Here is a 14,253-nt window from a genome sequence, read left to right as displayed (position 1 = left end):
GCTCTGGTGTGAATGTCCTGATTATTATCCTGATGTTCAGAATCAGATCCTCTTGAACATACATATCAGGTTTTTCCCAAAGGAGAGGATTTGTGTTGGTAATTCATGCTCACCATCCTGTACACTCATATTTATCAATATTAACTTGATATTAACTATATGAATGGATGAGAACAACTGTTAAATTCATGCAAGATATGCATCACATGTTTAGCCAACAAAACTACTACAATACATATCAGTATTACTGAATGGCACTCCATTTGCTGCTGCAATCAAGAACAGTCCGGTGCATCCTCTGCTGAAAGAAATGCAAAAGGAGGCATTGAAGTACCTTTCCAAAGCATTTAGAGAATTATTTCCCACTGTGTCAGTTCATTTCAGTTGCTGTGCATCTTTGTATCAGTTAAGGTCTGTGTCCCTGTTTGTTCTTTGTTGCTTTAGTGTTTTAGTTCTGGATTATGCCTCTTTTTTTGGGTTCAGCCTCAGCTGACTCTGACTTTTTGATTGCCTGCAGTATATTTTGCACCTAGAATTTGTATGGAAATATTCTGCCTTTAGTTATTAGTGTTGGTTGCATGAAACCCTTGTTTCCCCATCGTGAATTTGAGTTTTTCCTACTCAGTTTTAACATTTCCTCCTACATTAATCATTTGGGAGGCTCCATTGCACAATTAAGTTTGTGTTATACTTGTAAAGTGAGATCTATCAGGCTAGGTTGTTAGTACAGCTTGGTAACGTTAACACTGATTCCTAAACTACCATATCATATTTCAACATTTGCTGTAGGCCAACGTGAAATTACTGCACAGTACTTTGTTCATCCAATGTTACGGAAAGGAGTAACGTCTAGCTAGCATTGTGGGTTCAGTTTTGGGGATGACAAAGTAATAGAGTGTCAAAACGCATACAAGTAATAATGTAACCTCAGCCCTTAGTGATTGAAATCACAACACAGTAATGTAGAGGTGCTCAAATGACAGATGGAACAGTCAGTCCCAAAAGAACACTATTGTTGGGACGAAGTGCAGCCACTGAATAATTAACAGAAATGTCTTTCCTTGTTGGTGACTATGTTTTTGAGCATCTGAGTAGCAACAATTTGTTTTGATTTTAGTTTGATTTTAACAAAAGAAAACCTAACTTGTATAAGAGTGAGTAATCCTCAACCACTATAGTTTACTGATATTGTTAAAAAAAAAAAGCATAAAAAAACAACACAACTTAAATCTCTACAAGGTTCATATTCTTCAAAGCTTCATCTTCTTTAAGTTATTAACGCCTGACTGAAAGAAACTCTGCACTTGACGGATGTGATTTATGTGAATATACGTGTTGATTCAAGTGGAAAACATGATTTACTTCTGCCTGAAACGTTGATGCAATGCAAGAGGTCTTTTGTCAAGAAATTTAAGGATAATAGAGGTTTGGGATATTTTTTTTTTTAACAAAATGACTTCTTTTGTCCATATATTTATAATCTCCATACTCATAATAATAATAATCACTTAAAAAAAAATGAGGTTGGAGTTACAGAGTTTAAGCTTGAAAATGTGGTTTTCATCGTCTTTCTCATCTCGCATCCATGATTTCTCGTTTTTTTTCTTCAATCTTAGGCACATGGCTAAAACGCCACCACACCTTCCTGTGCCTGGCCTTTGTGTGGGTGTACGCAGCCTTCTGGGCCACAATGCCCCTAATCGGCTGGGGCAGCTACGCCCCGGAGCCCTTCGGGACCTCCTGCACACTGGACTGGTGGCTCGCACAGGCCTCAGTGTCTGGCCAGAGCTTTGTCATGACCATCCTGTTCTTCTGTCTCGTCCTCCCCACCGGCATCATTGTCTTCTCTTATGTCATGATCATTGTCAAGGTCAAGTCCTCTGCTAAAGAAATTTCGCACTTTGACGCCCGCATCAAAAACAGCCACACCCTTGAGATGAAACTCACAAAGGTGGGTGAGACATTGCAGGGAAGGGAGAGAGGAAATAGCAGAACAAAAGCTGCTAGAGAGAACGAGTTGAGGAACAAAGATTATTCAAGTGTGTGTCATGTAGAAATCGATGTCAGATCTGTCAATTGAATGTTGTTTTATCTCTCAGGTGGCAATGCTGATTTGTGCGGGCTTTTTGATAGCCTGGATTCCTTATGCAGTGGTGTCAGTGGTGTCAGCGTTTGGCGAACCAGACTCGGTGCCCATCCCTTTGTCTGTCATTCCTACACTGCTGGCCAAGTCCTCGGCGATGTACAACCCCATCATCTACCAGCTCGTGGACCTGCAAAACTCGTGCTCGTTCTGCTGTTTGAAGGTCATGAAGAAACGTCAGCACTTTAGAAAGTCAAGGTAAAACTCATTTTTATTGCTGCTTAAATGTTGATGAAGCACGGACATTTTTCAGGCAGATCACTGGAGCTGCTCTCGTATTAGTTCATTGGAATCCATTGTTTTATTCATGCTTCAGAATCAATGGGGGGGTTCATTAGTAGACTAGTCACTTCCAACTATGATTATGCTGCTGTTAAGTGCAGCTGTTACAACCTGACACTTCTCATTATTACTCACCTGATCCCTGCTACCTGCTGCCATCACTCACTCCACCAGCCTAATCATAATTAACCAAAGCTTTCAATCTTCTTCTGTGCGTTCTATTCTCATTGTCTGCTTGTGGATCACTTAAAAATAAATATTTTCCATTAAATAGGACTACATTTTCAGTTCTTTGATAGAAGTGTGTCAGACTGAATTTTCCCTCCGGACCAATCTCAGAACTAAGGTTCATGTTATTGTTTTAATGTGTACATTTGATTCAGTTAATTTCGGTTTCATATGGCAATTTTGTAGGCGCACTAAATAACTTTACATGAGATACCTATGCACTGTTGTCATCACCAGCATAGGCTATGTCTCTGTATACTATACTGACACTGATTAACTTGTAGATGGGCGTGCATATGTCGTCAGTTGGTAGCCTTTAAAAAAAAATTAAATAAGTTTACATTTTTGCAAATCAACATGGTGGATCGGCACAACAGGAGCTGTGTTGGTGTGCAGTGCAACTTTGGTGTCAATTTTGAGGTGAACTTGCGCCTGTGTCTCCGCTACTGCCAGCTCAAACCAGATCTAAGTGCGGTGCTGCCAGCACAGGGCTATTTTCATGGCTTCAGTGGGCATGATCAGGTATGAACAGACAGTTGAAAACCCCTCAGACAGGTTTGGTGGAACTCCTAAGTATCTAAATACCATTTACATAAATAATTAAAAGATTTTTGAAGAGTAACCCTCCAATTCAGTTAATCATATAGAAAATGAGGCTGACTCTTGTCGATTAAAGTGGATGTGAATCAGGCAGCGTCATGATGCAGTGGTCAATCTCAACCATAAATTACAAAAGGCAATCGGGTGAACTACAAATGAATTGTAATTACATTTCACATAAATGGGTAACAATTCAAAAGTTTTGTTTAATAGACTCATTTGGTTTAGTAATCAAGCCAGCCATGCAATGCCATGTATTGTATGATGTATTTACTTAGTAACACCACAACATCAGTGGACGTTTGGGCCACATTGCTCTTTATCTGTTTTGTTACTAAATTAATTGCATTGGGACCTTTAAATGTACGAACTCCACTTATGTTCACTCCTCAACATTGTACTAGCACCTGATTTCAGCATATTGAATAAGTGTGTTTTGTTGACTTTGACATTTTTAATTAATGCCAGTGTTTGGCGTCTACAGGTTTTTGTTTTACATCATCGAAAAATAATATGTTAAAGCCCCCTTTAAAACATGTAGATAATAGTTGACAGTGGGTTTGCCCGCATTTACACATCCATATGGTAAATTCTTTATGGAATGAAAAGGCTATAGATACAACCATGACCCCATGATCTTAATTTAGTTCATAATAACTGACAATGTGAGTTTCACTTTGAGTCACATGCTCATCTTGCCATTGACTACAGCTTTCAGTATGCTTGAAAGCAGAGTTTGAGTATAATGTTGTCTTGCAATAAACAGAAAGGATGCTGGGCTATTTTCTTCTATTGTTGCAGAAAAGTCAAACATCTTTCAGTGCTTGTAATTGAATGCTGCAACTTAATCTATTTCTCAAGGACATGTGACGGCTGTAACAACAGGCTAAATCAAAATTACCATCTGCAGATAATAAGTCAAAAAGGAAATTCAGCCTTATTTCTGATGTTGTTCTGTCGTATATTAGATTATGTGGTGACATATTAAAGAATTAAATTACTCCTGGAAGTGCAACTACTGATTTTGAGGTAGAGAAACACAACTGGATTGATTTGATTATTTATTTGTCTGGGGATTTTTGTCTCTTACCAGCATTTACATCAAAGTGGTTACAGCGTATGAAAGCTGTGTCCATGTCAAGAGAAGGAGTATCCGTCACATCATTTAATGTGCTATTCTGTTTTTTGGAGGAATACTAAAGATTTTTTTATTCAACATTTAGTTGTAGCATTGGAGTGATGTTTTACACTTGTCCGTGGGTTGGAGAGGACTACTTCTTGATGTGGCAGCAGTCAGTGTTGTACCTGAAGTCTGACGTGTTCAGGGAGAACAGAAAAGAGGAGAGCACTGTGCCCCCGTGCTGCTTACCACCACATCAGACACACAGTTGTGGAGCCTCACATACTGCAGTCTCTTGGTGAAGTAGTTGATGGTCCATGCGGTCAGGTGGCCATCCACTCCAGCTCCCTCCAGCTTCCCCCCATGTACATACTGTTGTGATGCAAAGTGTGTTTTGAGTATCAGTTTGTTGTTGTTCACATAAATTAAGCTTATTCAGCTGGTTTGGTTGGAGCTCAGCTATGTAAATAAATGTTACTAAACATAAGTAGCTGTCAGACATTTTCATTTTGTCAAAGGGGGAAATTGGTTGGAGACCTCTGGTCTAAAACATACTTTTCCACACAGCCAGGCTGTCATAATAGGCAACCATTAAAACGTTAAAGTACTCTGAGGAAAATGCTGTTACTGAAAAGTTAAGCCAATCATATGACTCTAATATAACTTCTTGAGGGCACTGGGAGCATTAATTACATCTGAAAAAAGTGTCTGTTTTAATACAGTCTTTTCCAAGTAACAAGATTTTGTTCAGAACCACTAGCAGATGTTCAATTCTACGAACCAAATATGGGGAACAATCAAAAAGTTCAGCACCATGATGTCCACGGAGCAGGAGGAAGCTATAAATACTCCATGTTATGTCACTTGATCAACATCAGCACCTGTGTTACACGTTTTTTTGTGTTCTCTGCTCAAGTTCATCGCAAATGAACACGTACCAGTAGTCACAAAAACGCATTTAACTCGGGTGCTGATGTTGATCAAGTGATATAACTTGGAATACTTACTCACAAAGGTTATTGCTTCCCCCTTGCTCCATGCATGTCACAGTGCTGTGCTCCGTTCACGCATAACAGGACCAGACTCTAAACTTGTTGGTTCACCCGCCTAGGTAAAGAAAATCTTAAAGAAGTAATGTCCTTTGTTCTTAAGTAACCCCTTAAACCCTAGTTTTTTTTGTTTTGTTTTTAAATTTACACCCAAAGAAAATGTCGACATGCTAGATTCAAGAGAAATGTGTTATTTATGTGTTATTTATAATTAATGAAGGAGGGAGGGGTTTCAGACATGGCTAACACCTTGTTTGTGTCACTAATGTTTGTGGATGAGGTTTAATTTCAACTATTATAGTATTTCACTCCTATATTTGTGTCTTGTCACGTTTTGTGTTAGAAACAAGTACGCATGTGAGTGATGCCTGTATTTGTGTCCCTGCAGGTTTTACACCATCTCTGGTTCATTAAAGGACACACTGCCAGCCAAAGAAGCTCACATCGACATGTGAGACAGACAACTTTTAGACTGTGTGACCTTCTTACCTCTTCTACTTTGGACAGTTTGCCTTGTTCCCAGCCCTCTGTGCCCTACACTTAACCAATCACACACTGCCTGTCGACTGCTGTGACATCATCAACTGCTCACCTTTGTTGCCGCTGGTTGCTGAGCCTTGTAGTTTGGCATTTACACCCACGCTGGATGTCCATGTGTTTCCCGCAGCTCCCTACCTCCTTTTATTTGGAAAAAAGTCTTTCTGACAAGGTTTTCCTCTATCTGTGGAGTTGCATTATCTTTGCAGTGGTTACAACATACTGTACATGTGACGTGCTGTGTGAGCATCTTGACTTTGTTTTTTTTCCAGTATTACAGACACTGTCCGTCAATGGTTTGAGCAAACAACTGACTTAGCACAGTGTCGCTCTCATAAGACGGTTCAACTCAGGTTTGAAAACCGAGATTTATGATCAAATCAGGTCACATCTTGAGCTATAAGTTGTTTTGAATCCACATCTTGCAAAAGTGTACAAATGCTACATTTGTAAAGGTTACTTATATTTTCAGCAATAATTCAAAAACTGAACTGCAAATGAAAAATAATAAGAATGATAATTAAAAAAATACAAAACAGCAATTAACCACACGTGCGCTATGTCAAATCAGGTTTGGGTGTAAGTGTCAAGCTCAAAATTGTATATTATTTGTACAGGCTGTTGTCTTTTGTATTCCCACACCTGTGGCTTGTATACAGTTGATATATGAAAAGGCACTGTATCACATAGGCTTATATTTTCATCAGCTCTGCAACTGCACAAAAGGAGCTGTGCGACCACTTTAATAATGTTCACTTTAAGCATGCTAACAACGAGGCCGTGCCACTGCATTAACACAATATTGTCATTGATCAAAAGCTTTTCTGTTCCTAAGATGAGTGAGCCGAAGAGTTCAATGTTTAAAACTTTACAAGAAAACACCCACCCACAGGATGAGTGCACTTTAATTTCAAAACCATTCATTATGCACTGATAAAAGTTTCCTGCAACACTTTTATATATTGTAAATTGTTGCAGAGAAGTGGTCAGACAAACAATATTCATTTAAAGAAACAACTTTTCTGTCATTCTGTCAGAACCAACAGTTGTAGCAATAGGCGCAGGAACAATTCATTAATTCAGGGACGATTTTGAATATTTATTATTTGGTTTGTTGTCTGTTTTTTTGCCATTAGCCAGACATAGCAGCATTTTTTTTTTCAATGATGCATTAAAGAAATATGTTTATTTTATGTTTTGCTAAAAAAAATTATGAAAATGTAATGTTTCATGTCTGTGTTAAAATAGCAGTGTGTACGATTTATTGGGATATAGTGCTGAGATTGCATATTGCAACCAACTAAACCAACCCTCCCCTTCCAAGTATGTGATATATGTTATGCGTGATGATATATTATGAGTTTTATGTTTCATTTCTCCCAATAGATTCCCATAAATCGTACACTGGTTCTTTAAATATATGGAGCTCTAGCCAAGAGGCCATTAGTTTAGCTTGGCATAAAGACTGACACCAGCAGGAAAGAACTAATATAGGTGTGTCCAAAGTTTAACTATTGGCTTTCCAACATTTTTAAGAGCTCAAACATTAACAATTTGTGTTTTGCTTGTTTAATCAATATACAAACTAAAAAGTTGTTTTATTTTTTTAAATAAACGTTTTACGGGGAGCACCTTTTCTGACCATTAGCTAAGCACAATAACTTCCTGATTGTGTATGGGTTAATTAGTGTGCTTTGGAGGTGCTGATTGACTAAATCTTTTAACTTTGGACACTCTGGCTTAGCCTTTTATTACCAGACCCAAATTCACTGCGTGAACACACGGATCTGGCCAGTCGTTGCATCCTAATGAGTTAAAACCTGGGGTTGACTTTTAAATGATTGGAGCAGCCTTGAACCAATCACCTTTGACCACCATATGTGCCGAAACACTTCCGCTGCTGCAAATATATTAAAAAGAAAAACGCTTAACTTCAGCGTCATTGCACAAAACCACCAACACTAGTTGCTGATTAGTCTGCCCTTTAGAGTGGCTGAGCGAACCTTAATGTGAACTGAGTTTCCAGACTATATTCACAGCAAAGACTGAAGTTATGAACAAGATTTGGGTGGATCCAAGCTAACTCCCTTCCTCCCCGGTTTCAGTTTTACCCTATGCTAATCGCCTCCCAGCAGCAGCTTTATACTTTACAAAGATACATGCGAGAGATGACTCTTAATAGACCGCGATGACCTTTGAGGTCGGGATGATGTGAATAATGGATGTTACTGAGCAAGCACCACTGCTTATAAGCTAATGTGCTAGCATGTCTACTGCCATTTGCCACTGCTGGTTCTGTAATTATGGGACTCTAATACAAATAATTGGAAAATCCTTTATATTTAAGAGATCTGTCAATGTGCTTTTCATATGTTTGAAATTAAAAGATCCATCAAGAGCCTCACAAAGATCCTGTCATTTCACAAGCGTATTTCCAAAAGATAAGTGTCCATTTACTTTGTTGAGTATTTTTCCCATTTGCACACAGCTGGGGTCTCATTCAAGAAAATGCTCTCCAACTTCACATTTAATGTTCATGTATGCACATTTCTAGAATGAAGCAATATTCAAAACTATTTTTGGGTTGTTTGTGCATGTCTGTCTTGCGCACCTTTACTACACACTAATTTCAGGCTACTTCATCAAGCTTGTCCAAATCATCTGGTGGGTGGAATTAACGAGGTTCCATAAGAAGATTGAATCTCCACTGGCACCTCTTTGGAGCTCAGAGAGTACAACAGCAGGTTTACATAGCTTGAAAATGAAGAATCTTTTCTAAATTCATAAAGAGAGAACATGCTGGTGGCATCAGGGTAAATCAAAGGTCACTGCTGTGAAAGTGCTTGATAAATAACGCCAGTGTTGTGCCCAATGAAAGTCCTCCATTGTAACCAAGTTGTTAATAATGTTTGCGGAATTCTTGGGTTTTAAATTAATCTCTGAAGGTTTTTTGTAAAAATGGTGTGTCAAGTGAAGACCACAGGGTCATGAATATTTCATATTCAGTTGTGTTATGCAAGTTTTATCAGTATCTGCTGCTTGAGTCTAACAAATGGAGCTCAAGGAAACAGCTAGCTATACTATGGAGTATGGTTAAGGTAAAAGAGAGATCATGATTAAGGCAAATGGCCTACGGTTTGGAGAGCTAAAAAAAAAGCATATTTAAGGTCAAAGCAAGGTAGTGATTATGGTCACTGAAATGAACAGTTGTTCTTGATCTTTGCCTGGTGGTAAAGTAAAGCCTTGCTTGCAGACTTCACTTTTGCCAGAATCTACTCCCAGGTGTTATCCCAGGAGAATCTGATGCTAACTCTGATTGCATTGGATCTGAATGTTGGCACTGGACATAAGCCATGAGGTGCAACATTGTTCAGTATCGACACAACTTATATTGCTACTAGCCTGTAAAATACAACATAGTTTGTTTTTGAAGTAGGGTTATGGTTGAGTTTTAACTGGTACCAGCGGAGGATACAAACCTGTCACCCATTGAGAATGTTATTTCATTGAGATATATGTTTATATATCTCTGTTTGCATATATCTCTCATTTTCGTCAGTGTTGCAAATCTATGAGCAAGATACAGTAGGTTCATTGCATGATTGGACTGCCAGATATTTGCAGGACTTTTGCAGCAATGGAATTAAGTATTTTTGATTTTACAGGTATTCCATGTATTGGATTAGCCAAATACCAGCAATCCCATCTGGTTAATTTATCTAAAAGGTTTGACAGTTAAAATAATTATTATAGCCCAGCATACATCCTGGAGATCAATTATTCCTGAACTTGTAAATTGTGCAATCAAACAAAAAGGTCCTACCACAGTAACACAGAAAGGGATGTGAGTGGTATGATAGCAGGAATCTAATACCAGAATAAATATAATTGTATTTTTATTAGTACAGTTGAACCTACTTCAAATATTGTTTTAGACAATGTCAGAACAATCAGTCACAAGGGCCAAACTCGATTTTAACCTTTGGCCCAAATAACTGGTTGAACATGTGGCCAATGAGCCCTGGATTATACATCTTCTGTCTCAACTGCATGAAGGGCTGCCCCAAATGCCCCCACGGTTTTCTGATAATATGGGACATTTTCTAGTGAGGGGATGATCCATTTGCAGCTGAACGCTGTGTGTCATTGGCTTGCCAAGCCTATTGGAAGCATGCCACATTGAGCCTCTTTTGTTTTCCTCCATGTGTCAGTACTCTGCTCCGTGCAGACGCTGAAGCCTTGAAAGGTTTGGACATGTCTGACTGTCTTAAACACCTGACTGGCCTCCCTAACACTTTATGGATCCTCCAACAACCCTTTAGTGCCACTTATCCTTCCAGTCTAAATGTATTCACAAAATTTAAATGTCTATTATTGTTGATTGCATGTGTTGTGCAAATTGCATTGTTACATGCTTTTTTCGTTTGTTCTTGTTATGCTTCACCCATAAATCTGCAAACCTAGTAAATGAGGCATTGGAATTTATTTTGCCATACATCCCAAAACGTAACCAACATTTCCTTTTTGTGAATAGTTGTTAACCTTACAGGAACACTTCTCATTTATGGTTTGCTGTAAACTACATATTGGAGCCATTACTATATGTGCATGTTCTATTTAAAAGTGTTTTTTTTTTTCTCCCGCTGCACAACTCCAGCTATTACTCCTGTTCCACCTAAACAAATGTATAGCAATTTTAAAAATTATGCAAAATCTGCAAGCTTGTTTGTGTTTTTACCCGAGCAGGTTTAAGTGACTTTTTTTGAATTGCTGTTAAAAATTGCTAAAAAAAAAAAAAAAAGTAATAAAAACTGCTGCTTTTTACATTTTGTGATCACTGTAGGTCATCAACATGTTTTAGTCTTTTAATTTTTCACAATGGACAAACCTGACCAAATATCAACAAACCTTTTGCCCAAGAAATATTTGTCATTGCTGACTACTGTTAGATTGTCTATTTATTGTCATTCTAAATTTGGCACATTTGGGACTCCATAAAAGTCAAAAACTCTAAAGCTTCACAACTAAAAAAAACCAAAACACATATATGGTCTGATGGAGAATAGTTTTTTTTTTAAATGTTTCCCATCTAAAAATCCTTGTGTTGTGACTAGAGAGGCTGATCAGACCATTGACACTTTTGCAATCGGATGCAATTCAAATCAACAGCAATGATGGTTTAAATGAAGTTACATTTTGTACAATGGTGGGTGAGTGGACTGCATTGTATTTTTGTATTGTATGCATTTTTGTATTTTACATAGTATTAGATCAGCTGCACTTTACAATGTCTAATCTTACAAAATAATCTTCGCAAAGATGTTTAATTTTTTGTGTGTATTGCAGGGTTATTGTTTTGGATTACATTGTTTTTGTTTGTTTTAGTTTTTCAGTTTTTTCAAAATTTTCAAGTCTGCTTGGTCCAGCAAAGCTCCCTGTTTGTGGCCTAATGAAATATGCTACTAATTGTATTCACTTTGATTTATTTAAATTATTAAACAATACTTGTTTTGTTTTTTATTTTCTCTTTTGATGCGTCAAACAATATCATGTAATTTTGGTCATGATGTCAGCTTGGACAGGTTCGTTTTCCAGAAAGCACATTGTTAAAAATCAGGAATAATACACTTGATGTTTATGCACAGAAGCATTCAAACACAGGCTGTAGTCTGGTTGTCTCTCAGCTCATGTAAAATCCGTAATGTCCACTTAATAATCCTAAGTATGACGGCAACTACAATGGTGTCTTGTTTGACATCAAACTGCATCTCAGGTATTGGTTGTTAGTTGTTTTGATCTGTTTCTAGTCTGGTCAGTGAGGATGTACTGGATTATCTATTGGTTTATGTTTGTGCCAGAAATAGATTTCTTATGAATACTGTGTTAATGATGTAAATAACTGTTGTTTTTCATCTTTGTTTACATCTGTAAATTACTTCACTACTGTACATTGTTTTGACTTTGTATATCACTTCCGTCTGAGCTGTATTCCATGAACTGTATTTTCTGCTACACAGATAGCAACGGTATTAATTCTGTAATGATTCATATTAATTTCCTGGTAAAAGTAATTAATTTCTGATAAAACATGAACACACTGACATGAAAAAGAATACATCTTTTTACTGTTTGTACTCACAAATATCACAATTAAATGCTTTCTGAGGTTGTTTGCACATTAATAGCTAAATCTGAAAAGTCATATTCACATGAATGACTGTAATTATTTTGTCTTAAGTGGGTGTCGACTGTTGAAAGAAAGAAAAAGAAAGGATAATTGACTGTCAGTTTTTTTGTACGCTACATTATTATTAAAAAACTATATGCTTAGGGTAAATGGAATGTTTGTAACTATTTTGAGAATTTGTCAACAGGAAATTATGTATAAAACATAGCCAGAAATTTAGAAGACACATTTAAAAAAAAATATTTTTCTGTTCAATATTGATTGTATTAAAATGGACGACTAGGTTCAAACTGCCGTGTGGTTTGTGTGCTTTGAACGGAAGTGATTAAACAAAGCCACATGAATAATGTGCAGAAAAGATATTATAAATTAAAACTGCAAGCAGTGATGCACGGGCCGTCGCACTCCGGCGCGCCGCCTCCCCAAAGCCATCCCCCCGAAGCCGTCTCCCCAAAACCGTCTCCCCGACGTGCAGCGCGTGAGGGACCGCGTATACCCACTTAAAGTTGCTATTTTTGTCTCGTTTCCTGTCTCCAGCAGGGGGCGCTGGCGAGCCGTTTGACCATGCCGACTTGCAAAACACATCAGATGTATCGTCTCACCACGCCGGACGTATGTCACACGTTTCGTGAGGTTTCAAGCATCCGTTGACCTTAAACATCAACTTCCTGTGTCACGGCGAGACATCCAACTTTTCCACATCGTCACTGCGACGCCCATTGACAAAATCGAACGAATGTCTCAATATATCATCAACTACATGTTTAGGTTATTGTTACCCGACTTTACGTTCATGGGATCAACCAGCTCGATGAAGAATGTGAAAGTATGAAAAGTGTCATTTCAAGTGGCCAACAGGGGGCGCTATGACTATGAGCGAATATTACATACATAAGATTTAAAGCAACTCGTAGTTTCATGGCAAGTCGCTCAAAATGGCCGCCTCTCACGTGCACACACATCGATGAAAACACATTATTTTCATAACTTTTAATCCGAAACATGTTTTCTGTCAATAGAACCTAAATTCAAGTCGGTCGGACAAAATCCCTAGGAGGAGTACAACAAAGTACAACGTGTCAGAATCACCCAAAATGGCGACTAAATTCAAAATGGTGGACTTCCTGTCGAGTTGACGTAATGGTGCAATGTAACTTTTTTTGTGTGTCTAGGTGTGATACACGTGTCCACCGGATTTCGTGAATTTAGGTAAATGTGGCCGCCGGGGCATCTCTTTAGGGGGCGCTCTCGAGCCATTTGGCCGCGCCCGCTTGCGACTCCACTAGAATACTAAATTTTTCGCCGGGAGACATACATGTATCCACTTTCATTGTTTTTTGAATATGATAAAGCCTTCAAAAAGGCAAATCACTTTACGTAAAGATAAGAAGAAAAGGAAGAAGAACATTTTTACGAAATACAATAGGGCTTTCGCACCGATGCTCGGGCCCTAAAAAGCAAGCTTTTAAATTAAAAAAAAAAAGTATGCTGTCCATCAAGATATTTTTGGTACTAATTTTTTTTTGTTGTTGATTTTATACACTTTATTAATCCCCGAGGGGAAATTTCTTCACTACAGCAGGGGTGCTCTCAGGGGGGAGATGCTGCAGCAGGCTGCCACTAGCGCGGCGCCAGGTAACCTGACCTGTGGTGCATGTTTTTGGATGATGGGAGGAAGCCGGAGAACCCGGAGAGAACCCACGCAAGCACAGGGAGAACATGCAAACTCCGCACAGAAAGGCCCAGGACCGGATTCGAACCCAGAACCTTTTTTGCTGTGAGGTGACAGTGCTAACCACTGCACCACCGTGCCGCCCTATGGCACCCCATATGTAGTCTACCAGTGGGTATTTGAGTTTTTTCCGGTTTCACTGCCTGTACACTCTCTTCAGTAGAAAAGATCTAATCAACAACAGCAACTGTTTACTTTTATCCAAAAGCTAAAGTCCAAAAGCTAAAGTCATCCAAACAGACTCTTTTTAGTCTGTTATATCAGATTTCAGTGTTTTTCGCCTGACCGAAATAGTTTTCTTGTTTCTTTCATGTGACAGTCAGACGATTCAGTGAGACTAATGGATGGTTTAAAGTTTATCACACATGATTTGGT

The 14,253-nt window shown here is 38.4% G+C and overlaps 1 protein-coding gene across 1 annotated transcript in view; it reads left to right on the top strand.

Moving 5' to 3' along the window:
• Window positions 1–11,301, top strand: part of opn5 (opsin 5) — a 60,055-nt gene extending 48,754 nt beyond the window's left edge. Inside the window, exons 6-8 of the mRNA XM_069703073.1 lie at window positions 1,617–1,951; window positions 2,100–2,341; window positions 5,811–11,301. Of these exons, the coding sequence (XP_069559174.1) occupies window positions 1,617–1,951; window positions 2,100–2,341; window positions 5,811–5,877 (644 nt within the window). The 3' untranslated portion in view covers window positions 5,878–11,301. The remainder of the gene's footprint in view (window positions 1–1,616; window positions 1,952–2,099; window positions 2,342–5,810) is intronic.
• Window positions 11,302–14,253: the final 2,952 nt, after the last annotated feature.

This window comes from Brachyistius frenatus, unplaced genomic scaffold (genome assembly GCF_029030835.1).
Source record: "Brachyistius frenatus isolate BFR_SWC_R1_liver_20210118 unplaced genomic scaffold, ASM2903083v1 Contig_44, whole genome shotgun sequence".
Taxonomy (NCBI): Eukaryota; Metazoa; Chordata; class Actinopteri; family Embiotocidae; genus Brachyistius; species Brachyistius frenatus.
Note: the sequence above shows the minus strand (reverse complement) of the source record. Positions and strands in the feature narration are given on the sequence as shown.